Source organism: Centrocercus urophasianus, unplaced genomic scaffold, assembly GCF_019232065.1.
Source record: "Centrocercus urophasianus isolate 14NV4802_14NV808 unplaced genomic scaffold, USGS_Curo_1.0 seq_14, whole genome shotgun sequence".
NCBI lineage: Eukaryota > Metazoa > Chordata > Aves > Galliformes > Phasianidae > Centrocercus > Centrocercus urophasianus.
Window position 1 is genome coordinate 11,093,636 of NW_024884586.1, and position 26,553 is coordinate 11,120,188.

A 26,553-nucleotide genomic window follows, 5' to 3' on the forward strand; every position below is an offset into this window, starting at 1 on the left:
ATGTGCAGATTACAGAACAGAATGTTAACAGTAGAACAGAATGCTACTTAAGGATTAAACAGGTAAATGTTGCTCACGTAGTTGGGGTGGAGATGTTCCTAAAGATGCAACTTCATCCTTGTATTGCCAGGAGATAGTTTTTAATATATAATATTTTCTTGATAAGCTAAAAGTTTTTCTTCTTACCCTTAAAATAAGTTTTCTAGTCATACCTTTAATCTTGAATTCTTATTTGCTTAAGAGAGGCACTTGTATTTTGTGCAAAAATGTCTTTTGTTTGAGCAAATCCCAAGCAACCCTACTGTACTCTGCAGTTACCGTAGAAAGAGCGTCCCTGCTATATAGCTTCTGTTGTCGGATTCACAGGGATTACCTGTTTCTTTAAATTTTAGTGTCATCTTTCCTATCATGTAGCATTTAATGGGTTGCAGTTTACTATCCGTGGAGCCTGTAAAGTATACTCGTAATAAATGTGAAGAAAATCTGTTACCTGAAAGCTGTTATGTTCCTGGACCACCATCGTCTTTTAAGTAGCCAAGTATCAGATCAGACATCACAATTCTACAGGCTTGACAGCTAGATCAGCCGGTGCTACTTCAGTTCTTATACAGTAGAGTTGCTCAGGTTGGAAAAGACCTTAAAGATCATCAAGTCCAGCCATGACCTCACCAAACTGCCCTAACAATCCTCGCTAAATCATGACCCCGAGCACCACATCCAAACAGTTTTTAAACACATCCAGGGATGGTGACTCAACCACCTCCCTGGGCAGCCTATTCCAGTACTTCACAACCCTTTCTGTAAAGAAGTTTTTCCTGATATCCAGTCTAAACTTACCCTGGCGCGACTTAAGGCCATTTCCCCTCGTCCTGAGAAATGAGGGAAATGCACAAGAATACGATGCAGCAGGGGCTTTTGCTGCCTCTCATCTAAGTGCTTTGGAAGGTCGACGGCATCACACACGGAGATGCTGCTGTCACCAGAGAATGAATTGCTGGAGTGAAAACCTTTGAACAGAAACACCTAATTAGAAAAAGAACACTTTGCATCACCCCCAAAAGCTGTGGCTTTGGAAGGATGGTCGCTCAGGCACTGTGTTTGTCCTTACGTTCTTTAGGCATGGGTGATGCCTGCCCAAATGCTGTTTGCTGGTGTATTTTCTGTGCTGTGGCTCAGATGTGCTCCCACCGGGCCGGGGCTGAGACATGAGATTCTCCATTGCTTTTACTTACAAACGCAGCAGGAGTCTTAGAAAAAAGTTCCAGATCTCGCTCCACATGTCTGTTTTGCTGGCAGCTTTTCCTTTTCACCTTGTGCCCAGAATACAGACTCTTCTTCATGAAGAAATGCCATTGTTTTAAAAACCTGTGGAGGATATGTGGACAAAACCCAGAAAATGAATTACTGAAGAGCAACAAAGTTACTTCCACTGAATTTAGTTTTTTGTTGAGTTTTCTTTTCTGACAATAAGAGAGTCATATTTGGTTCGGAAAGTTACTTTCTTGAGTAAGCATTTCAGTTTACTACATGGCCAGTGCATTCTAAACAACAGAGGATATTTATTTGGTATATTTGGCACACTGTTTCTTGTAGTAAGTGCTCTGTTGTGCTTATTTTGAGTCCCCACTCCTGTCAGTTTTTAGAGTAGACTGTTTATTGTTTTGATTGCAACTGGAAAGCAGAGCAGAACTTCAATTCTGAAGCTTTCAAGTTTGTCTTTACGTACAAAGTAATACAGTATTTGGACAAGTAAAAAAGCTTCTTATGAATTGTCTTGTTTCCTGTATTTGTTTCTGTACACTGATTTAATGCTGGAGAAGATGAGACAACTCAGAATGTGTTTTTAGGTAATGAAGTTGTGAATAGTTTCCTTTTGAACTGCTTGAGGAAATCGTGAACTGTCTGCCGTTGAAGAGAGTGATCTAAACTAGAAAGAACATGTCTTTTGGCAGCATCAACTGAAACTGAGGACACTTGAGTGTTCTTTCTGAAGCTGCTTATGGGACTCAAAGCAAATACATTTTGCAAAAACAAACAGCAATGAATGTATTATGCAATGCTAGAAATACGTGTCAGTCTGTTTCTGGAGCAGCAGTATAAATTCTCATGTGCATTGTTATTCTTGGGTCACCTGACAGTACGATGGTTCACGTCAGAATTATGATATATTTGTGCTACAGTTTATATTTGCGCAGGAGAATGCAATGGAACAGAACTGTCTGTAATTATTATTTAAAGGGTAAATCAGCTTCCTTTGAAATATACTGTTTTTCTGTAGACAGAGCTCATCAGCAGTTGTTTTCAGTAACATTTTTATTAATGCCATGCAGTGATACTAAGTTGAGGACAGATGGCAAAACAGTGTCTGATAGTCCTTACTGTTTTCTTTGTTCTGTTCTCTAGACTTGAGATAGTCGGGAGGAATATAGAGCTCACCGTGTCAGCCTGAAGTCCTTACTTAGTGTCCATGCTTCTGGATTTTGATGTTGGCACTTGAAGGGAGATTTTTTTCTTTTTTTTTCTTTTCTTTTTTTTTTTTTTTTTTTTTTTTGAAAAAGGGGAAAAAGAACAACCCATAAAATGTTTGTGTCAAGCTCCTTTGGAAATACATTGAGTCTTAGTACTTGTAGTAGTTTCAGTACCTCCTGAAAACAATCAGTTGCATAATATACAAAAATAACAAGATGGACCTGTGAAGAGCTACACCTTCAGAATCTTGGCTGGGTTTACCTGCACTTGTATCTGGAGCAAAAGAAATGCATGCTGTCATTTGTCTGGGAGTCGTAGAAAGTCCCATGGGGTTACTGGGGGCGCAGTACAAATTCCAACAGGAAGGAGAATTCTGTAGGCAGAGCTTAAAGCAGAGTGAATTTTTCCTCCAGCTCCTGTAGTGCTTGGGGAGGAGTTTCCCTTTCTTGGTTTACTTTGCGCTCAAGAATCTTTTATGTTTTGTTTTGCATGTTTAAAGCTGTCATTAGCTATGAATTTACTGACCTGGATGCCTAGTATGTGTGTTTTCAGCATTTTTTTTTTTCTTGAAAATCATAAGTCGGTTTTTTTTAAGGGTGGTGAAAATTACTTTAGAGGTATAAAGGTGAAATAGTCATGCTCACAAATTTTGACTGGAATATGCATGATAAATTTTTATTTAGGAGGAGTTATGATGAAGGATTCTGCATCTGCGGTGGTGCTGTCTTTTGGTCACAGCAACTTCTTAATGCCTGCTGTGTTAGTAATCCTGAAGGAGTTTACTCTAGGCAATATATCATGCAACCGAATTTCTTGTCTTTCGTTGTATGTGTTTTAGATTAAAGCTTTGTAAATTTTTTGCTTAATTAAATTAATGCATATTTTTCGACTGCTTGTTTTAGCTTCAAGTTAGATTTTATGGGTGTAGTAGTAGTTGTACTAGTTGATGTGTCCTTTTGTTTTAAGCATGGCTGTTTGTCACTTTGAATTTTACTACGAAACAGCACCATCTTAAGCCTCTACTTGATAGGCAGCTGCTGTCAATTGAGCAATGTATCTTGCAGAATTTAGAAAAATTGGAGAAGCAGCTTTTATGCACGGTGTGTTTACATGGTATATTCCTAGCCCTACCTCCCTTGTCTTAGCAGTGCAGCTGTACTTATGTGCTAACAGACATGTTTGGTCTTTCTCTTTCATAGAAAGTAGAGAATTAGTGAAGACTAATCAGTTTATTGGCATTTCTATCTTTTCTTGCAGGGGTACTTCAGTAATGTTCACCAGTCATTGAGGTGGCTGATGTGCATTTATTTTCTCATTAGTGCCTAAGTGGCATTGATAACAAAAGTGATCTTTCAACCCTGTTTTCTACAACGCTGTCCTCTAAAGTATGACCTTGTTTATGTTTAGACTTACTACTAATAATTGTTTTCAATGTGATTCAGGTTACACCTGACATTTGACCAAACTGAGTTGGAAGGGAAGATAATTCTCAGCATTTGCTCAATGACAGTCTCGTGTGGTTGTATTTTACATTGTATCCGGAGTGTGTTCTTTGAGTTGATCCAGTGCCTGTTATATTTCTTGTCACACTGTTGCTAGAGAATGGAGCAGTTTAGGATGTAGTAGCTATTTCAGTTGCTCAATAGAATACCTTTGTATCAGAAACACCAAGCCTTAGAAACAATATATAAGTGCAATAGAAACAGGTTTGCTTACCAGGGTTACCATGACTCAGATAACTGGAAAGACAGAAGCAAGTTTTCAAACTACTGTTCCAGTGTCTTTTATTGTTACTTTATAACTGTTTTAAGCATTGAAACTTAAGCCTGCTTATCGTGAGTGTACAACTGTATCGGTTTCAGACATCTGAAATAAATTCTTTAAGAAATTACGTCAAGTGTTCGTATGAATCCACTCTTGCTACATCCCAGTATTTAATGTATCTACGTTTGTCTGGTTTGTTTCAGGAATTTGCAGCACTTACGAAAGAGCTAAATGTATGCAGGGAACAGCTGCTTGAAAGAGAAGAAGAAATTGCTGAACTGAAAGCAGAAAGAAATAATACTAGGGTTAGTTCCTTCTCTTTTGTCCAAGGTCACTGTTTCTGAAGCATCCAACTACGTGGAGGAAAAACACTGAATATAGAATTTGAAAAGCTAAATGCTTTTTTACCTTGCTATTTGCACATAAGTCATCCTGCAGATGTGAATGTCTGTTAAGAAGGGCTGGAAGCTTATGTATGGCTCCAGATATTGCCGTGCAGAATCAGGAGAAGGCAATTTAAGATCACAGTACTATCTGTCATTCAGCTCTCTTCTAGTTACAGTTTTGAAAATGTACAGTACTCTGGATAAGACTAGAGTGGGCAAGCTGTAGTAGTCTTTGCCATCAGATTACACAGCTACACAGCAGAACAGTTAAGAGTATTCTGTTTGTGTGTCCTTTTGACACTGTTCTTCAGATTGGTGGAAGAACTGGAAGGGCTCAGTTAAGTAGAAACCTGATTTTAAAACCATGTAGAGTATAGGGAATTCATTAGCTCTGATATCACTTCTAGTATGGGTGAAAGGAATGAAATGTGAATATGTGTCCTTGGACATGATATAATATTTGTTTGAAATTTAAAAGTCAGAATTTGGTGTTTTAGGAGGCGCAGTTCTCTGTAACTCTGCAGAACGGGAATAAACATTGCTGCTTTTTGTTTTAGCTATTACTGGAACATTTGGAGTGTCTTGTCTCCAGGCATGAGCGATCTCTCAGAATGACTGTTGTGAAGAGACAAGCTCAATCTCCAGCAGGAGTTTCTAGTGAAGTAGAAGTTCTCAAAGCACTAAAATCTTTATTTGAACACCACAAAGCCCTTGATGAAAAGGTAATAACTATGCTGGTTAATGTTTTAAAAATCCTATCTCTTCTTAGTGTGAACCATACAGTTGTATATACTTAAGTTGTTATATTAAAATGGTGGCTGTGCTAAAGCTGCGTTAGTAACCACACTCCCAAGAAAAGGTGTTGTACTGCAGCAAGGTGCTGTAGTTTATTCCAGCATTCTGTCATTCTGTGCTAATGTTGCATCCGAACATGCTTGGTTTATGTATTTGTTGGAGGAACACATATGTTTACTTACCTGTATAATATGAGGATTTAGCCTTTTAATTGTGTAATACAACAAGTGGGCTAGAGAGAACAAGAGGAAAGAAATCTGCTTATGCTGTGCTATTAAATAAAGCTGATTTAAAGGAGCTCCACCCTTCAGCTGTACCTGATGTTAGCAGCAGGCAATGCTAATGGTGGAACTTGCTGTGAATTTTGCTGCCAACTCATAGTTTATTGAACAGCTTTTGTGAACTTGTATACAAAGTCTTGCAGGTTATTTTCAGGAGATGTGTATTCCTTCTTCCTTGTAGCGAATAAGCAAAAACATGCATGCTTTGTGCCTTACAAAAGGGTAGCTAAATTCTGGATACATTTAATTCTTGCCTATAGGTACGGGTCATGCTGAGATGTAATTTGATAATGACAAAAAGAAAAAGCTAAATTTTGACACATTCATTGTTTATCTAGTTATTTTTGTATTGTCTGTTGTAATTACTACTGACTTGAGATTAAGCTGATCTCTGAACAGAGTGAAAATAAAGCATTGTTTATAACCTGAAAGTGTGTGGTAGTGTGGCAGTGTGTGAAGTTGATTTCTTAATTTCAAATAATTTGATAATACTGAAATGACTCTTTCAGGTAAGGGAGAGGTTACGAGTAGCACTTGAAAGATGTAGTTTATTGGAAGAAGAACTAGGTACTACGCATAAAGAGGTAGGTTTCTCTTTAAAGTATTCCTCAGGTGTGGGATGTGAGTGTTTAATCAATACTTGTCATTTATTCAGTTACTAAAGATTTTCTTTCAATTTTACACTTTTGATTTTTACCAAGTGGAGATAACTGTATTTTTTAATTGCGTAACGTTCTGTGGAAGACCAGAAGAGGAGAGAGGAAAAAATATCAAGCCTTAAAAAAATCAACATAGTTTCTGTGGTTTTAGAAGATCAACTGTTGGGGTGCAGTGGCATATTTTTTGAGTGCTTGTGACATATTTTCTTACACATACCTTGCAGTAAGTTTGTTTTGCTCCTTTGCTTTTACAGCTGCTCTTTATATTGCTATTGAGATGGAAATTAAACTTGAAACTTATATAAGCTTTTCTTTTCTTTTAGTTAATGATTCTGAAAGAGCAAAATAATCAGAAAAAAACGCTTCCAGATGGGATGCTGGATATGAATCATGAACAAGAAAATACACCAACTACAAATGGGAAGGTAGAGCTATTTGCTTTAAGCTGCTTGATTTTATTTATTTATTTATTTATTTTTAAGATTAACCAGAATATTTTAATTGTAAACCATAACATAAGATTTTGAGTGAAGATGTGATCAAAAAGCCTGTTTTGCTTTTTGCAATCTAATTCATAATAGAATTATTTCAGGGGTGAGATATTTACTGCTAACTAACAATTCATTTTTCAAATTTGTGTATCATATGTAAATACTTCTCTCTCCTTAATAGCGATCTTCTGATGGTTCTTTGTGCCATGATGAAAATCTTGCTAAAGTGATTGAACTCCAAGACATCATAGATAAGCAAAACAAGGAACAGACACAAATGAAAGAACGCCTTACTGCTTTATCTAGTAGAGTAACGGAGCTAGAAGAAGATCTTGACACAGCTAGAAAAGACTTAATAAAGTCTGAAGAGATGAACACAAAATTGCAGAGAGATGTACGAGAGGTGAGGAATAAACTATCAAAATTTGGGTAGTCACGAGTGTAATTGCTTTATAATATTTGTCACTGGTGCTTAGTTAATCCTTGATGCTCTTTGGTCTAAAGATAAGGCATAACTGTTTACAGCATGATGGTCCTTTTATTAAAAAAAGAAAAAAAAAAAATCCAATTCCTTAAGAAAATTTGTTTTCTGAACTTGCCTATTATTAAATAGGCACTTCAAGTAAATTTATTAAACTAGAGATCTAGCTTTGTGGACTTGAAGCATGAAAGATACTTATCTTGTCATAGGTGCTGACTGTATTCGTGTTCATTTGTTGTTGTTGTTAAAGTTGTATGCGGTTATAGTATCACTGAGTGATGTGGTGGACAGTTCCTGTTACCCATCCGTCACTAACCTTCAAATTAATATGACTTACAGTGTAGTCTGGAAGAGGATGTATCCTTATTAAACTGAAAGGGACCTTTGATTAGTTTTCAGAACACTCTGACCATCCATTAAGTAAAGATCAGCGGTTTTAAACAAACCACTAAAAACAAGTTATTGAACTTATTAGCTAAAGTTACAGATTATGCTCAAGTTGTGTGCTCTGTTGTTTGATCAGTAAATAATTATCCCCAGTATTAAAAGACTACATTCTGTCTTGCCTTTTGGATAGACTATGGCCCAGAAGGAGGACATGGAAGAGAGAATTACAACTCTTGAAAAACGCTACCTCGCTGCACAACGTGAAGCTACATCTGTGCATGACCTCAATGATAAACTTGAAAACGAAATAGCCACTAAAGACTCCATGCATCGACAGGTTGTAAATTGCTCAGTACATTTTGCTCAGCATAGTACTAATGGAAATAATATTTGTACTATTCCAAAGCACTTCACTTTGCTTTTATAGGAAAACAAATATTTGTAGTGCACTGTTGTTGATATTTATTTTTTGGTAGGGAGTGCATTGTACAGAGCTTTATCCTGAAAACGAAGATGAGAGTAACCTGGAGAAGAGCTTTTTAAGCATTTCAGTGACTTGATCATACCAGAGGAGGGATTTTGTCCTTTTTTTAGCCAGTCACTTTCTAACTGGAGGAAGCCAAGCAACACTTAGTTACTGTTTGTAATTTTTTTTATAAGTTTTGTACACACTTATATTTTAAAATAAATTTTCTGGTAACATGCGTAGTGTTATTTTAAAGACAAATGAATTTATCCTTAGTATAACTCACTTTTAGCAGAGCCTTGACGTTGAAAGTTTACAATATTTTCTATATAATTCCCATACCATCATTGTATTTGTTCAGTGATAGAGTTGCTTTTGGAATCCTCAAAAATATTTGCAATAAAAAAAAAAAATAAGGCTTTCCTTTCATGTGTTGAAAGGGAAGATGCCACCTCTTTGTTCATGAGACCAGTTTTGGATAGCTTGTTGTCCTTAGTTCTAGTAAAGTCAGTAAACTGTCTCTTCAACTTTGTGTTTGATCAAAATCAATTCCCATTTTAACACTCAAAATTGCTGATCATAATCCTGTATAGAGTGAAGATAAGAACAGGCAATTGCAAGAAAGGCTGGAACTAGCTGAGCAGAAGCTGCAGCAGACTTTGAGAAAAGCTGAAACTTTACCAGAGGTGGAAGCTGAGCTAGCACAGAGAGTTGCAGCACTTTCAAAGGTAAGATAACTGGACAACGTCCTCGAGATCTTTTTCTCTATTATTGTCCCACTACGAAAAAATCTGTTCTTACTGTTGTTTTTGTTGATCTGTTTTAGTTTTTCCCTAACCACTTCAGAGATTATTTCTGCTCTTCTCTTGAAATACACTCTGATTTGTCCTGTGTCTTTAATTTCTCTCTGGAATTTGATTAGTTTTTCTTGTTGCTCTGTTGCATTATGGGGGTGCCTTTTTGAACTGCTACGTTGTTAGGTTTTATTACAATTCTTTCAATAATAGGTATTGAAATAAGTAGCAATTTCTGAAGGGGAAAAACATTTTTCTTCTACTGTTAACAGAGTGAGGCATGTAGGTTGAGAGAAGTAATGGGTAGTCAGCAGTATAAAGACTTTTGGAGGATTGCAAATGGAGTAGTGGAATCTGAAGTAATATGTGTTGAGTATAAATGAACCTTTTTGTATATGTGTCTCTTTAAAGTCTTAGTTTCTTTTCTTTCCCTGTTATCTCTTCCATCCCTTACTGGCTGTGTAGTCTGACCTTTTGTCTCCTGGGAACTCTGCTGCTAAAGATGCTAAAGTGTTGGAACTTACCACCAAACTTAGGAAGGTAGAATTTGTGTATTAGTCTTCATTTCTGCTTGCTGCTTTCTGCTTTGTCATGACCAACAACAAAAACTCATAGTGTCTAGGCTAGTGAGAAGTTGAGAATGCGTTTAGGTTTTTTTTTTTGTTGGCTTTTGGGAATTTTGAATGAAAATCTGTTACAAAATCATTTGCAAGTAAGAGTTGATTCACAGGATCTAGTGGTGAGGGGCTTTGTCTTGTTACATAACATGCAAACTCTCACACTAGATACTCTTAGTGAGAGAAAGGCATCAATTCTGCATTGTATATTATCATAAATGGCAGTTACACAAAGCATGTTAGATATACTGTCATGCTTCGATGTTTTTATGCCTTTGAAAGTTTTTTTTTTTAATAAAAAATTTTGATTTTGTTTTTTAAATTGACAGGCTGAAGAGAGGCATGGCAATATAGAAGAGCGACTGAGACAGATGGAAGCACAGTTAGAAGAAAAGAATCAAGAACTACAAAGGGTATGATACACATTTTTGACACTGAAACAAAGCTGAAAATCTGATTCTCTTCATGGTTTTCTACCATTCAGCAAAGCTGATTTTGTTTCATCTCTAAAATAAATCAGAGTTTAGGTTGGCTCAGCTGGGTGATCTGGACCACTTTCTATGGCTAACTTTCAGTCTCAAGGAAAAGCTGAAAGTCTCTGATCGGTTTGAAATAGGTTTGGAATTACCTTGTTGTTAGTTATACTTTCTGAGTATACTTTCTGATGAAGAAATCTGATCAGAAATCTTGCTGAAGTAACTGAGTGTGCAAAAAATGATTTTTAGATGATAAATAATTAATTGCTTTTGAAATCTGGTTTGTTTTAAAGTGTAAGCTAAAACTTTCAAACTTCTGATCTCAAATGCTCATTTAAATCTTGTGTCCCCTATACTTCCTTACAGAGTCTTGGGGATACACGCAGTATTTCTTATCCCTTTGGAAAAACCATTTCTATTAAAGAAAAATATAGATTAAGAAAGCACATCGCTTTACAACCAGCAAGACATTGTTCCAAGTTATTTCAGTAACTTTGTCATAAGAATTTTAGTTTTTGTTATTTATCTTAGGCTAGACAGAGAGAGAAGATGAACGAAGAGCATAATAAACGCTTGTCAGAAACTGTGGATAAGCTACTCTCTGAATCTAATGAAAGGCTTCAGCTTCATCTCAAGGAGAGGATGGCTGCCTTGGAAGATAAGGTAACCTTAAGTCACATTCCTAGCGTGTTTATTCATTAGATGTTCAACATTCTGTAGCGATTTCTGTAGTTTGTAATGAGAAGTATATTCTTAAAATTTCTTTTTTGGGGGTTGGAGGAGGGGTAGAGGATAGACCTTAAACATGCATTGAGATCATGTCTTTTAGGATGCTTTATTTTTTTTTAGTTGACTGATGTGGACTGCATAAGTAGGCTTGTCCAGTGTAATACAGGAAGTCTGAAGAATTAGGACTTGAAATGTGACCTCTTCAGTTCAGATTCCTTTTGTTTCCCACAGCTTTTGTCTGTGTTGGTTACTCTAAATCATTATGGAATTCTTGCAGGTTGAGACAATCTTATGTCTTCTCTTCCAGATGAACAGGTTATACAAACATAATGGAACTATTCCTTGTGTTGTTGGTGCACGTGTCAGAGCCTTCTCCTATATTTAATTCCTCTTTTACTACATATTTACCTTTGATTCCTTTCTGCTTTTAGAGCTAGGTCCTCAAGGGTTTTTCTTTCATGCCTGTCTTTTAAGAATTCTCTTATTCTATGACCAAAAAAAAAAATAAATAAAAAAAAAATCAGTGCCTTTTACCAGTAGTACTTTGAATTGGAATTGCTTTGTCTTGGATTAGTAAGCAATTAGTTTCTTGTACTGGAGGCTGGGGAAATGCCTCAGTAAAAACTGAGTGGCTTATAGTGATGTATTCAGACTTCAATGGGTGTTTACTTTCTCGTGGGTTCATGTTAAGTCAGTTCTAATCCCTAAGCTTTTGGTCTTTTGAGAGTCGTAGAACTGCCCATACCTCAGATCATTAGAGATTTAGTTTTCTCTTTTTCCTGCTTTTGCATTTTCGGGGATAAGAAAAATCAAGTACTGTAGTACAAATGCAGGTCCTGCTGGTTCTGGTCCTTCGGGTTAATGGTGAAGAATGCTTCCTGTATGAACATAGAATGATTTGAGTTGGAAAGGACCTTAAAGATCATCTATTTCCAACTCACCTGTCATGGACTGGGAGGTCAGTTATCTGATATCTAAGGCCATAGACTTTTGCCTTCTAGGTTTTAAGATTGCTATTTTCGAGATCACCAGCTGCTCCCAGTACTTCTGACTCTCTTGTTATGGGCCTTACTGTTAAGGTTGCTCTGACAGTGTTCATAAATTCAATTTCTGAGAAGCAGCTGATGGCATTTTTTCTTTTTATGGCCAACATTGGGAAAGATGCATTGGAGTTAACCTAAAGCACTTATTTTCCCCTCAAATTTGAACTACATTCATGAATAACGAGAGAGATTTAGTTGTTCCTTACTGTCAGTAACAGCTTCTAGAAAAAAATTCTCCCTGGAATGGCTTCCAGCTCATTCTTCCAATAAATTGGAAAGAAAGGTGCATATAAAACTTCAGTACTTTCCTTCTGATCACTGAAGCTCTTTTCCCAGAATGATTTGTTTGTTCACTTACGAAATCTTATTACAGGTTTAAAATGCAAATAATTGTATTACTCATCTCAAGGAAATGTGCTTAGCAGAACTTCTTGGCAACTTTGGAAAGCAAAGAATACATGAGGTGGTTATAAATTTACTATTAGAAGGGGGAATCTTTTGACTTTTGTTTAAAATCATTTACTGTGGTCACGTTAGTTAAATCTTTTTGATTGTTGTAGCTCTCAGATGATTCTTAATTTGAATTTGGGAACTGTTTTGAGCAAACAGATTATAGTAGTTGTAAGTACCTTTATTGGAGCTGTTTAAAAGTTGCAACATAATTGTGAAGAAAACAGCTCTTGCGTTTATAGTAATTTTGTTGATCAGAAAAGTGAAAGCAAAATGAAAATTCAAAAGCAAAATGATAATAGCCAGTAATACCTTAGTAACCAAAGACTAAACAGATAGTAAGTTCTTTAGCTGCATAATTACTGTTTGTTTTTTGATCAAGTAAAGTATTTGTATTTTGTATATACATACACATAGAAACGTTTCTGCTGTTAGTAAATCCATTATTTACAGAGCTGTATATGTAAAAGATTTTTTGAGGTGTGATCTCAAAAGTAAAGTACCTGCTAAACATAGTAGATAAAGATAAAGAAGTAAACTATCTGCTAAATTAAGATGCATCTGTACAGTATGACCAAAGTTTGTTAGTAACTCCTATTGGTTATGGTTTAGGAGTGGTAAGCTTTTATAAATAACTTGTGATACATTTTGTTTTAGAATTCACTTCTGCGAGAAATTGAAAATGCAAAAAAACAAATAGAGGAACTTCAGCATGAGAAGGTATAATATGCATTTTTGAAATGTTATGTTGGCAAATAATTGCTGTGTTGCTGCATAGCAGAAGCAGATTTGGCTTGCCCCATAAAGCTCAACATTATTAATGCTATTTAGTCCAAAAATAACAATTTTGAGGGCTGAATTTTTTTTTTATTTTGTAATACGGTTTGCTTCAATTTTGTTAAGTTTTCATAGATATTTTTTTCCTCAGACGTAACACAGTTCTGAATATGCAAAGTGGATGGATATATTGGCAATTTGCTGAAGTTTAAAGTTTGCATAGTATTTTTTAATTTGCTGTTTATAAATAAAACTATGAACAGTAAAAAGAAAAGAGAAATACTTTAACAGTGGGTATTTTCCCTTAGGTGTATACTTAAAGCAGTGGAAATCGTAAGATGCTTGTTGATAAAATTGTCTTAAAATTATGAGAGAGATTTATTAGACTTGGTTATTCCTTTGCAGTAGTGACTGGCTCTGTAACTGGCAAATTCACTTCTTGAATAATAGTGGTGGGGCCTTTCATTTTTTTTTGCTTCCTTAAGCAGTGATGATTCATTTTATGATCACACTGTTCTGAAATAATACTTGTTATTGCTTATTAAATCACAAGTGTACTGCATCTCCCCAGATCGTTCTAGTAAGTAGCTAGGCCAAAATATTGGAGGCTGTGATTTTGTAACAAAATGAAGAACATATTCAGAATATTTTGTAGGATGTGCTTCAAATTTTTATGTAGGCCACTAGTTTTCACACAAGGCACAGATGTTAATCATCAGCCACTTTCCACGGGCTTTCATTGTTCTCTCATTCATTGGATTGCTTTGTTAAATTCAAACTTTTACAGCATTTATGAGTAGAGTTAAAAGTGGATGCTTTTAGGACTTGTTTTTCACAACTTGACAAATCTTGGTTCGTATTAAATATTGCCATTTTATTTTCCTAAGGTTAGTAATGTGTGAATTTTGTTCAGTAGCTGCTTTTAGAGTATGTATACAAAGTCACAGTGTAGAGAGCCAAGAATTATCTTTGGATGACCTTTTGCGATGGTGCTGTGCTTTGTAGCAAAAATCATTTTGGTTTTATGTTGTTCAAAGCTATGTTTTAAAACTATTTATATTTGAGTTTCATAGAAATGAGATCAGTGGGCTAAATCTTTACTTATATATTAGGATCTGATGCTGAATTTTTTAATGCACATTGTTACACGTTGTGTCTGTTTTTACAGGATAAACTTATATTAAGTATTGACGCGCTAAGGGCTGAAAATGACCAAGTGAGACTCAGAGCCACATCACTTCATCATAGGTACAAGCACTTAATTGTAGTTCAATGATCTTTTTTTCTGATTTCCTGAAGGAAAAAAAAGAAAAAAGGAGGAAACAAAAAACTTTACCTATTGTAAAGGAAAACGCTTCAGTTGTAGCTATACAACATACTTTATAGAGCAGATAAAGCAGCTATTACACCACTTCAAAAAAGAAAAAAATAAAAAAAGGCACTGAGGGTACAATGGAAATCATTTGGGTGGTTTTCTTAGCTTGTTTCACTCCTCTCCCCATCTTGCTAATGATAGTGTTTCTTCCTGTCTTAGCCGGCCAGATTTCAGATACCCAATGGCATCTTCATCTGTGGCTGACAGTCATGCAGACTCTTATGGCACCTCTTCTGTGCTGAGGCGTCCTCAGAAGGGGCGTTTGGCAGCTCTCAGAGATGAGCCTTCAAAGGTAATAGAACTCTGAAAGGAAGTGATGGCAACAAAGCAGATTAGATGATGTTAACAAGTTGCAAGGAGTTGGTGGAATAGGATTACACAGCAATAAAGGGGCTGGATCTTGTATATGAAAACACACTTTAAGATGTGTTTAGATATTCTACTTCACTAATACAAGGCTACTAGGCTGTATAATTCCAGTCCAGTCCATTCCAGTCTGCAATTTTGGGGCTGTAAAGTCCAATTTCCTTCAAGTATGAAAAATCTGTGCAATATAAGAGTCCTTCCTTTGTGTCTCTACACTTGGGATTTCAACTTTCGTTCACTGATCTAACACTTCTTGTCCTGCAACCCAGTCTTGCAAGTTCTACTTTTACAAAAAGCTGATTTGAATGTGTTTTCATTGTTAGCAAAAATCTGTTGAGAATGCGTATAGCTAAGATAATGGTGTTTTATCTATTGGGTCTGGCTGTTTTAAACTGTACTTACCTGTAAGAGGCAAAGTTTTCTATGTCATAGGTTTTTGTTTTACATCTCTCTAAACGTTGTTATCTTGATGGATGCATTCAGCATGTAAGTGGACTTTTAAAAATATTATTTAAATATCTTGAAAAATAGTAGAAATATCACATTTCACATCTGAGTTTTTCTTTAATTCTCCTGTAACAGGTTCAAACTCTGAATGAGCAGGACTGGGAGCGAGCCCAGCAAGCAAGTGTATTGGCAAACGTGGCACAAGCATTTGAAAGTGATGTCGATGTGTCTGATGGTGAGGATGACAGGGAGACTATATTCAGTTCAGTTGATCTGCTGTCACCAAGTGGTCAGGCTGATGCTCAGACTTTGGCCATGATGCTTCAGGAACAGCTGGATGCAATTAACAAAGAGATTAGGTATGGCATATCTGCTGTTACATTTTTACTGAAAAGTAATGTGTAACACAAGAAATCCTTTTTATATGGTTACTCACAGAGTTGTTTGCTCATTCACTTTCCTTTGGGAGACTGGGAGAGTGGGAATTGATGAACAAACAAAAAAACTAGATTGCCTGTGCTTTAAGTATTCCTTTCAGGTCTTCAGTCTCATTTGTGGAAGGGATTGTATTGCTAGTTGGACAGAAACCTCTGCATGGTGGTAATAGTTGTAGTGTTTACAACCTCTTTTCAGGTTGGATTACCAAATTTTCAGTACAGTTGTTTTGTCTGTCAAGTGCTGCTGCTTTTCAGAATGCTTGAGTGGGGCCATTCTGTTTATACGGTACTTGTTTGAATGCCATGTTCCTTTGGAACCCTTTTTTCTTTCAGGCTTATACAGGAAGAAAAGGAAAACACTGAACAGCGTGCAGAGGAAATTGAAAGCAGAGTGGGTAGTGGGAGCTTGGATGCCCATGGCCGATTCAGGTCCATGAGCTCCATTCCTCCTCCCTATGCAAGTGGTTCCCTTGCTGGTTCTTCCCCACCTGGCAGTGGCCGCTCCACCCCAAGGCGGATTCCGCATAGCCCAGCTAGGGAAGTGGACAGACTAGGTATCATGACACTGGTAAGTATCCACTAACTTTATTTTTCCAGGGGACTGTTCTTTTCCTGTAGGAAATACATTTGATTCTCCCCTTCCTCTGCTTCTTGCTTACCTCTGTTTGTCCTTTCTCTATTTTTTTCTACTGCTTCCTTTCAACTTCTGTAAAAAGAGTGAGGTAAAATCATAATGATTACCAAACAGAATCACAGCATGGCCAGGGTTGGAAGGGACCTCAAGGGTCATGAAGCTCCAACCCCCTGCCACATGCAGGGCCACCAACCTCCCCATTTAATACCAGACCAGGCTGCCCAGTGCCCCATCCAACCTGGCCTTGAACACCTCCAGGGATGGAGCATCCACAGCCTCTCTGGGCAGCTGTTCCAGCACCTCACCACTCTCTCTGTAAAGAATTTCCCCCTGACATCCAGCCTAAATCTTCCCTCCTTCAACTTAAAACCATTTCCCTTTGCCCTGCTGTTATCTACCCTTTCAAAGAGAAGCGATCTCACCTCTCTGAGAATAATTATTACTTCTCCTTGGCTAAAGTGGGCTTCTGTAACCTGTGAAGGAAACATCCCCTGAACCACAGCTGACAGCTCTGTGTTCTCTGCGCAGTGGAAGCCTTGCAGTGTCCTCTTCCCCTACAGCCACAGCAAGGGGTAATGATGTCCCGTTTGTGTAAGTGCCACTGTCGTGCATGGCCCAACTCTCACAGAATCATCCAGGTTGGAAGGGACCTCAAGGATCATGTAGTTTCAACCCCCCTGCCTAGCAGGGCCACCAAACATACACATTCAGATCAGGTTGCCCAGGACCCCGTCCAACGTAGCCTTGAACACGTCCAGGGACGGGGCATCCACAACCTCCCTGGGCAGCCCATTCCAGGGCCTAACCACTCTCCTTGTAAAGAAAACAAACAAACCAGCAGAATGTTCAGAATTCATTGTACTGGTCAGCATTTCATACTGAAGTATTCCTTTTGCTGTGATTTTTCTTCATTACTCTCTCTGGAAGAAATAAATGTTTTCTTTTTAACCCTCACTCCAGCAACAAGTTACTGTCTGTTTTAAGCTTTAGTTTTAATGTCTTTTTTTTTTTTTTTAGCTAAATATTCAACTAAAGCATAATTTGCATGTCTTATATTAATCTTGAAGTTTGTAAGATGTCACTGTGGTAATATTGAGTGCTAGTGTCTTTTCTTAGCCTATTAAACATGTAGGTAAATATGTTAGACTTAGTAGCTGGTGTAGTAGCAGCTTGGTCTTTGCAGTGAGTAGGGAAGGATGGATCCGTTCTTTTGACCTTTCTACAACTGCTTAGGAAAATTAATCCTTCTAGGAGGTGTTTCACGCAGTAAGTCTACCTGTAAAAGGAAGACCGGTTTTCCGTCTTCTTGTTTATATAAATTTTAGACAAATCTATCTCCTTAACAGATGGAACGTGTTTCACTGAGAAATATGTCAGAATTAAACAAATATTTCTGTCTATATACATTGCTTTGTCTCCAGATTTGGAACCTTTGCTTAATAGTTGTATGTGCAACGTCATGGTTACTACACTTTGTCTTGGATTATTGCACATGTATCATGACTGTAAGATTCAGTGGACAAGGAATGCTATCCAACACTGCAACAGCAGGCAGGCTGCAACAGATTGTCGTATCTAATCTAGCTCTCTGATAGGAGTTTAAAAACAAGCATTTCTGCCACCTATTTTTCCAGCTTTTTGTAATGAACGTGTAATAATTTTGTATGTAATGCAAGGTTTTTTCCATAAAAAAGAATTGTTTGCCATTTTTGTATTCAAAAAAAAACAAAAAAACCAAACAAACAAAAAAACAAATTATAATGGCTCAGATCATATATCCAGTGTCAAGCACATCTTTATTTTGCATAAATTAACATATTTCAAGAGGTGGATTGCTTTATATCCTTACTCTCACAATAATAAGCTGTGCTTCTAGAATTATTGAACAAAACGTTTCTAGAAACTTTTAGAAAACCTACTGGGAATTATGAGACAGAATGAGTTCTTATAATTTTTGACAGCTGCAGTAGTTTGAGTATGATGGAAGCATTAGCTTAATTAGATAACTAAAGTAGTGTTGGGCAGTACATTCAGCTGAAAACTCCTCATCTAGTTTAAAAGGTATCAACTTAATCAATTCTGAAGCTTATGTATCTCTCTTCAACAATTTGCATGAATATTTTTCATTCCATATTGCAGACATTTTCAGATTTTTGTTGTATCAAATTTAATAGAGGAAAAAGCCGGAAAATTGGATATGAATCTGATGTTATTTCTCTCAGAAGTTGTTTTATACTCAACTGTACAGTCATAGTACAACAACAAAACTTCTTAATTTTGTGTAGTTTGTGTAGTCCATTCTAATAAGAAGATATTTAGAAGTTGGTATTGATTTTAAAAACACCACCGACAACAAAACAGCAAAAAATGTCTGAAGGCTGCTGGCTATTTTTATGACTTTATTTTTGGTTTACAGTCTTCTGAAATAATGAATTGCCAAATACAATGGTGACAAATAATCTAAGTTTAGTATTTGTCAATATTAACCTGAATAACCTGTTAAGTTGTTCACACAACTCAAGGTTGCTATTTTGATCTGAGTGGTAGCGGAATTGAGAAGTACCTAAGAAGTGAAATACAGTGGGTTCTGGAGCGGGTGGATGATTAGGTGAAACTGACAGTAGAATCTGAATCAAGCTGTCACAGAGTTGATCAGATCAATCTATGTGTGTGACGGGCGACAGGCCTCTGCCCTCCCCCCCCACCCCAGTCCCACAAAAAATGGGAAGGAAGGAAGGGAGGAAAAGAACAGTGGCAACAATCTATGGAGGAAAACTTATTTTACTATAATATCGGAATACAGGATAACAAAATATAATACAATTTAATAGAAATTGAGATTAATAAATCAGACAAGATGAGAGAGAGAGTTCCCGGGACCAAGTCAAACCTGAAAAGCTTGGAACGGCTAGGAAAGCACCCTCCAGCACCCACTGCAAGGCAGCAAGAGAGCGCCCCCCCCCACCCAGAAGGGCCAGATCCTGTGACTTCTGTCATGTACAGGGATAGGTACTTGGGATTGGGCATTAACACTTTAATACCCCGTACACTACATGATGTTTTGATGTGGAATACTGAAACGCAAAAATACAAACAAACAAAAAACATAGAACCATGACACAAGCTTATCATCACATTAAACTTTGTGAAAAGAGCGTTGTTATTGTGTCGAAATGAGCTATGGGTGCTCTTCCACAGTTATTAAAGTTCAACTGCTTTTTATGCTATTTAGCGCAACTGCTAAGGTGTTGGGAATGAAATACTGGCGAGTTGTTAAGCTCTGTGCCTGCTGTTGCTACGTGTAGGTCATGTTCTTCAAAGGGAAAAGAGCCCTTGACATAAAACTGGATATCCTGTTTTAAAGGAAACAACTCATGCCCCAAAATGCTCCACTGTTTCTCTTGCTAAAGAGAAAGTGCACATCTTGTGTGCTAGTTTCGCGTACAGTACCACTGTATTGAAATATCTAGAGTACTTCTGTAGGCAATCAAGTATAAATCTTGATTATTTTCCTTCCTTTTCTGTCTTCAGGCATACATTTTTAAATACTGCTGTGATTGAAGAATGCTTCATTCTCTTATGTTTCTCTGTGCTGTTGCTGTAGTTGTTTTAAATTCTCCCTGCTGTATTTTGTCTGTGGAAGTCATTTCAGTTTATGCTACAGTTTACAATAAATATGGCTTTTCCAAATTTTTTTTTGCACGCCTCTTTCAGCCTAGTGATTTAAGGAAACACCGTAGAAAGGTAAAATCTTTAGTTTATTTACTGCTGTGCCCCTTCATTTGCTTACTCTTCTCTCGACTTGTTAATGGATACCAGAAGCATATGAGAGAATTTGCTGGTTAACTGTATGATAAAGATTATAAGTTTTTTTGACATTAAATGTAAAATGGCTTTTAGCAGAAAGTGTTGGTTTGGTCATTTGTTTTTGAGGGTTTTGTTTTCTTTTGCTGCTACGTGGTACAACTGTGTTGTTTGTAGTTGCTGTTTTGCAATCTTAATGAAAGAATATTTAATTTCAGGGATCTATTAATGCATACACAAATTGTAGTTTCTGTTCTTCAAACAGAAGATTAGCCAAGGCTACAGGTACATAGAAACTGACTTTATAGAATTGGTAGTTTTGCTGATGCTTATCTAAACATGACAGCAAGAACTTCTTTTCCCAGAAACTTTTATTAGCATTTGCAGTCTGCGTAAACCGAAGCCAGCTATGTTGGTTTCGTGGAGCTGATGACATTACTTTAGTTGTTAGATCTGTGAATGAACAAAAGATGGCTGCTTGCTCATTTCACTAGCTAAGTCTGAAATATAGTGGTTTGTCAGTCAAGGTTAAAAAAGAAAATAATTCAGAAGTTCAAATGAGAACCAGGCAATTGTGGAATAGTAAGGGCAAGAGTAACTCTTTAACTTGGAAATTATTGAATTTCCTTCTAATGTATTTTGTGTTGTTAATATTGCTTTCATATTTTAGTGTAATCCAACAAAACCCTCAAATTTCATTTGTTCTCCATTAGTCTCCAGCTTCTAGAGAAGAGGTACGTGATGATAAAGCGACAATAAAATGTGAGACATCCCCACCTTCTTCACCTCGATCTTTGCGTTTGGACAGAGTCCAAAAAGGAGCTTTGCATACGGTGAGCCACGAAGATATCAGGGACATAAGAAAGTAAGTAGCTATAAATAAATCAGTCCTACTAGTAATGTTAGTTGCTATTTCACATCATCAGAGTAAAATTCTTATAGGCTGAGCAGCTTTGCAATTTTAGATTTTAATCTAGTTATCAGTGTCTCAAGAAATAAAAGAATAAGACCACATAAATGAGTGAGTGTTGAATAAACAGTACAGATTTTAATGATTGGAAATGTTTTTTGTGAATGATCCTTTTGGCATCAAGTCTGCATTAGGTGTGTGCTTCACATCCTCTTTCACAGATTGCAGTTTATCTATAAATAAGAAAGTTGAAAAAATAATTTCAGTTGGTGTGCGGTTTTTCAAGCATCTCAAGTATTTTCAAGCATTTCAAACTTCCATTGTCAGCTTCATTTGAAAGGAAATGCATTGTCAGCTTTGGCTTTCCTGAATTGCACTTTAAACACTTTAATTCTTCAATAAATAAGTTCTTTTATATAATATCTAAATATCCTACCCCTTCTATTCTTTCCCTTGTTTTTCTCTGTTTCATGGTTAATGTTTAATGTTTTTCTCTGTTTATTTTGGCATATCAGTTTCTTCTTGTGATATTCATCAAATCTGAAATTACATGTTACTAGTAAGCCACTGATCTTTTGTGAACTTTCATGGAAATCAGAAGTTGTCTTTCACTATGTAGTGACAGTGAGCGTGTAGGTAAACCAGTTTGTTTGACTCCTTTTTTCCTTTGTTTTGTTTTTGTGAAAGTTCAACCGGCTCACAGGATGGTCAAGCAAGTAATCCTAGTAGCAGCAATAGTAGCCAAGATTCCCTTCACAAAGCCCCCAAAAAGAAGGGGATTAAATCCTCTATTGGCCGCTTGTTTGGCAAGAAAGAAAAGGGACGACCCGGACAAACAAGCAAGGAAGCATTAGGACAAGGTTGGTTTGCCTTCTTTATTTTTTTTCTTCAGCGAAAGGCTGAATTTTAGGATGCACGTCAGTATATGTATATTTGACAGAGTATGTAGTTGTTTGTGTACATGTGTTATCAAATTAGACACTGAGTCTTTTGGCAGGTCTTTTTATGTCCAAGCTCAGTGAGTCAGGTATTGCTATCTTTTAGCATGCCTTTTTCTTCTAGGAAAGCATATTTATTCCTGTGATTCCTGCATAAAATGCATTGCTCTCTACACATTTGAGTGTGATTGACCTTTACGTTATTATGAAAGCTATATACAATGCTAGCAACACAACTAATATTGTGGAGTATATGAAATCCAAAAAAGTTTTTGTTTAACATGGTAAAGATTCTGGCCATTTGCATACATAAGTGATCCACCAGGACAAAATATGGCAAGTCATCTCTTTTGTATTTGTTTCATAAAAGCTCTTTTTTGTAAAAGGGACTGTTTTGACATGGTTTATTACAATTATTTGATGTGGTTTCACCGAAGAGGACATGACAAGAATAATCTGTTGGGGTGATGGTGTGTATAAAGCTACAGCTGTAGGCACGTGTGATGAAAAGTTGATTGCAGGCTTCAGCAGTGCCATCCAGTCAGCAGAAAGTAGCTGTTGATGAAGCTGGGACAGACAATCTGCAGGGAGAGCAGTGAAAACCAGAGCAAAGATGCAGTGGCTGTAGCCACCCTCAGAAGGGGATTACAGATCTTTTATATTTCCCATGTCGGTCTTGACATAATTCTCCAATGAAGGAGATGCTTTGAAATACGCTATTCTGTACCCTTAAGAGTTGACCCTTCCTTTACATTTCCTAACTTTCTATAGGTGTTCAACCAGCAATATAGTAAAACCAAATGAAGTTAAATGAAGCTGTGCAGCTAAAATTGATAGTTAGCTCCATTATCCAAATAACCAGCTGTATTGACTGCTAAAGGTCAACTGAGTCTTTTTAATCAATGTGAAATACTTAACAGGGCTGGTAAACATGTCATGATTTACTTCACAAATATTCCAGTTGGTTTTGTACAGTCACTTCTTGGAATTTCCAACAAAGCATCCATATCACTTCCTGGTTCAAATGCTTAGATGTCATCTATGGGTGAGATGTCCTATGACCAGTAAAGCTCTTCTCTGTAAATGTTTTGCCATTAAGACTTAAACACAGAAAAAATATTTAGAAGAGCATTTGCACAGTTTTCTTCTTGCTGTCCTCACTCCACTGTTCACCACAGTCGCTGCTATTTCTGTACTGCTCTTCTAGTTGCAGTATTCCTTTATACATTTTTGGGGTTTGTTGTAGATCTGAATATGCTGTGTCACCAAAGGATTGTTGATAACTGAAGGTGGTATAAGGCTATAAAGTATGATTATGATAAATACTTAAAGAAACTCTAAGCTCAAGCACATCTGTAAGATAATCGTACAAAAGATTTTATCTGGTTTGTCTTTTATGGGCTTGACAGGGGAAAAACTTTTTATCTGCCATTTAAGCGGAAAGAAATTTCCTGGTTAAAAACAGTGTCAGTAACATTACAAAGAATTAAATATTTTTGCATGAGGAAACAATAGTGATTTTTATCTATAACCATGTGACCAAAACTGAGAAAATAACAAGACTGTGTTTTTTTTGTTTTGTTTTGTTTTTCTTTTCTTTCTTTGCAGTTGGCATGGCAGAGGCAGATAGTTCCTCTCAGGATGCATTAGGCCTTAGCAAACTTGGAGGTCAGGCAGAAAAAAACAGAAAAATGCAGAAAAAGTAAGTTATCAAATATTTTTAATTCTCTATTAATTCTACAAGGTACTGCCTTGTTCAAAAATGCTTTGTTTTCAGTTTTGTGTTTTCGGGTATTTTTCCCCAGTATGGTGCTGTGACTCTTAAGCCTCTGTTAATTTCTTTTTTCCTTGTTTTTCCAGATCATTAGTGATAGTGTAGTCTTGGTAAGTTTGGAAAGGATTAGTTGGTGAACACTTGTTGCTTAAAAGCAGACTCTTATCAAACTGTCCTACAGTATTTTATTTAATTCCTGCTTTGAATTCAGTTCATTGGGAAGACTTTCTAAAGTGCTTTGACAATTGCTTGTTGTTGGAGTGCAGTATGAAAGCATGAAAAGTTCACTACAGGGCATTCTTGTATGTATTGGCTTGTCTTTTGTAACAAGTGGCTCAGAACCAGTTTCCTTTTGTGTTGTAGTTGCTAATTGTGTTGGTTGTTTTTTTTCCCCTCACATTATCTTGATATTTTTCACTTCATATTACAGCAATTCAAATCTGTTTTCACCTTATACTCCTTATTTCCTCTATTTAATGAACTCTGACTCTACTTCCTTTCAGGCACCTATGATATGTGGTTATTTTTTCCTACTGATGAGAATTTTTTCCAAAGTGTCCAAGCAAACCTTTGAAATTCACCACTGACTACCTACTGCATGTTCTGTTATTCCTTGACTTAGAAAAGATACAGCAAGGTGTAGGTGAGAGCAGATACTGTTAGGAATTTTGATTTGATGTTTATATGGTAATACAGGAAACACCTGAATTGTATCAGTAGGATCAGGCATTCTTTACATTTTTTTTCCCCCAAAGCTTAGTTTGTACTTCATAGTTCTGGTGCTTTTATTGTGTCAGCTGCCATTATTCTCAGCTAAAAAAGCTGTCTGAGATCAGAAATGTTTTGACTTTTTGACTTGCCTTCTGAAGATTAAGTAATGTATGTTAGAATGGCAACGTGATAAATTTCTCTTTACAAGAGAGATTTCTTGCAGTACTTAAGTTCTATTAGCAAATAAAAATAATGCCTGGTCACTTTACTAATGAAAACCAGCAGCATGCTGGTTTGAAAAGTCAGAATGGAATGTGGTTTTGTTTGCATAACAGTAGGCTCAGCTGTTTTTCTTCAAACTTCTACAGTGAAGGCAATTGCACTTTACTGTAGGGTGATATTTTGCTTTTTCTGCAGAGCTTTAAAGTTGTACCACATCTTGCTTGCCTAAATTGTTTTAATCTGGCCACGTACAAATAGTGGTAGGCCTATTCTTGGAACAGTATAGATTTTTATCAACAGTAGTGACAAATTGAATTCTAGAGTAGAGCAGTCTATGCTGTCTTAATATTACAATAAGTACAGTTGCAGGTAGATCATAAAGTTTCTTAGTAAATTTTTGAAGGGCAGAATATGTTAATAACCAATATATAAATATACCTAGTGGATGCCGTGTTGTTGGTTGCTTGATGTGAAAGCTTCTGTATGTGAGAGTTGGAAATTAACTTGCTAGCTATACATAGAAACATATATATTCACAGTGTAGTACCTTCATTTGTGTTGATGAAGAATCTTGTGACAAATGGTACATAGTGCTGAGAGTAGCATGTACACAAAAGGGGTGAGAGCAGTATTCAGTGTCTTTTCTAACAAAACATAGTGACAGAATTAAATTGTATGCATTCTTTGTCTATTTTTGTATACCTTTGTTTTCAGTTTAATCTTGGTTTTATATTTTTCTTTGTTTCGTTTTCTTTTTGTTTACCATTTGTGGTAGTGCAAAATCAGGGTAAGTTTGATTTACTAGGATTATTGTGAAATTATGATGAATCTTGCTTGGATTTTTTAGTCTGAAAAGTGCTAACTTTTTTTGAAAGAAGTCTAATTCTGAGGAGAGAGATTAGATTCAGAAGAAATTGTCGTGGAAGTGTGTTGCTGAAATGTATCCCGTGTTGTCTTAATGCTAGCTGTGTGTTTTGCCTTAATTTGCATGGTGTGGTTTTTTCGTTTACAATGGAAATATTAAGTCTTTGAAAGTTTGTAATTTGGGTTTTGAAAGTTGCTTGGGGAGTAGTTGATAGTCATGGTGATTCAATTTGAGGGTAGATATATTTATTTAAAGTATGCTCTTTGCTTACTAAATGTGAGTTGCTTTTAATATGATGTTCGTGCTGTTCATCTTTGTGAGCTGTACTGCTGAAGCTGTTTGCCACCACTGTCTTAGTGCTTCCTGTTCATCATTACAAGCTTAATACTGTATTAACTAAGAAGGAAGGCTACTTTCAGTTTAAGGTATCTTTACTTTAAAAAAAAAAAAGTCATGCACGAAGTTTACATACCTATTAATGCTACATAAGAAAATTACACTATTGGTCTGCCTGAAGTTAGTGTATTTTCATTTCATTTTTCTACTGTTGCCTTTCAGTTTTTACACCATAGAACTCTTTGTCATTTCTACCATTATTGCTCTCTTCATCGCCTTTACTTTTTTTCCTTAGTATTTTCCTTAGTGTTTTCTTAGCTTCTTCCAAATCTGTTACCTCTGATTCGGACCAAGAAACTTGGATTACAGCAATGCCATTTGGCTATGAGTTCTAGATTTATGTTCCCATCTAGTGACAGTGCTGTTGCATGGAATTTGCATGCTGCTTTATTTCCTTGTGGGTCAGAGCATGCTTGCCTGCTGGGAGCCATTGTAAATACAGTTACTTCAGATGGTTTTCGAAGGGCCACTTTGTTCACTACTGCACCTAGCACCTGCATTTTTTATATTGGCTTTCTTCCTATATGACCACAATTTCTCTATGGCTGACATTAGACTCCTTTTGAATATATGTAACAACTAGCTTTCCTCAATTTGTCTCCCATTCTA

General features: G+C 36.5%; 1 protein-coding gene across 3 annotated transcripts in view; it reads left to right on the forward strand.

Moving 5' to 3' along the window:
• The window catches only part of PPFIA1 (PTPRF interacting protein alpha 1), a 57,364-nt gene that overhangs the window by 16,727 nt on the left and 14,084 nt on the right, over positions 1-26,553 (forward strand). For all 3 annotated transcript variants that reach the window (XM_042813330.1, XM_042813331.1, XM_042813332.1), the window contains exons 3-19: positions 4,437-4,538; positions 5,177-5,341; positions 6,205-6,279; positions 6,678-6,779; positions 7,027-7,248; positions 7,904-8,050; positions 8,773-8,907; positions 9,920-10,003; positions 10,598-10,729; positions 12,946-13,008; positions 14,234-14,313; positions 14,600-14,732; positions 15,389-15,612; positions 16,024-16,258; positions 20,842-20,993; positions 21,726-21,898; positions 23,585-23,678. In XM_042813330.1, the coding sequence (XP_042669264.1) occupies positions 4,437-4,538; positions 5,177-5,341; positions 6,205-6,279; positions 6,678-6,779; positions 7,027-7,248; positions 7,904-8,050; positions 8,773-8,907; positions 9,920-10,003; positions 10,598-10,729; positions 12,946-13,008; positions 14,234-14,313; positions 14,600-14,732; positions 15,389-15,612; positions 16,024-16,258; positions 20,842-20,993; positions 21,726-21,898; positions 23,585-23,678 (2,318 nt within the window). The remainder of the gene's footprint in view (positions 1-4,436; positions 4,539-5,176; positions 5,342-6,204; positions 6,280-6,677; positions 6,780-7,026; positions 7,249-7,903; positions 8,051-8,772; positions 8,908-9,919; positions 10,004-10,597; positions 10,730-12,945; positions 13,009-14,233; positions 14,314-14,599; positions 14,733-15,388; positions 15,613-16,023; positions 16,259-20,841; positions 20,994-21,725; positions 21,899-23,584; positions 23,679-26,553) is intronic.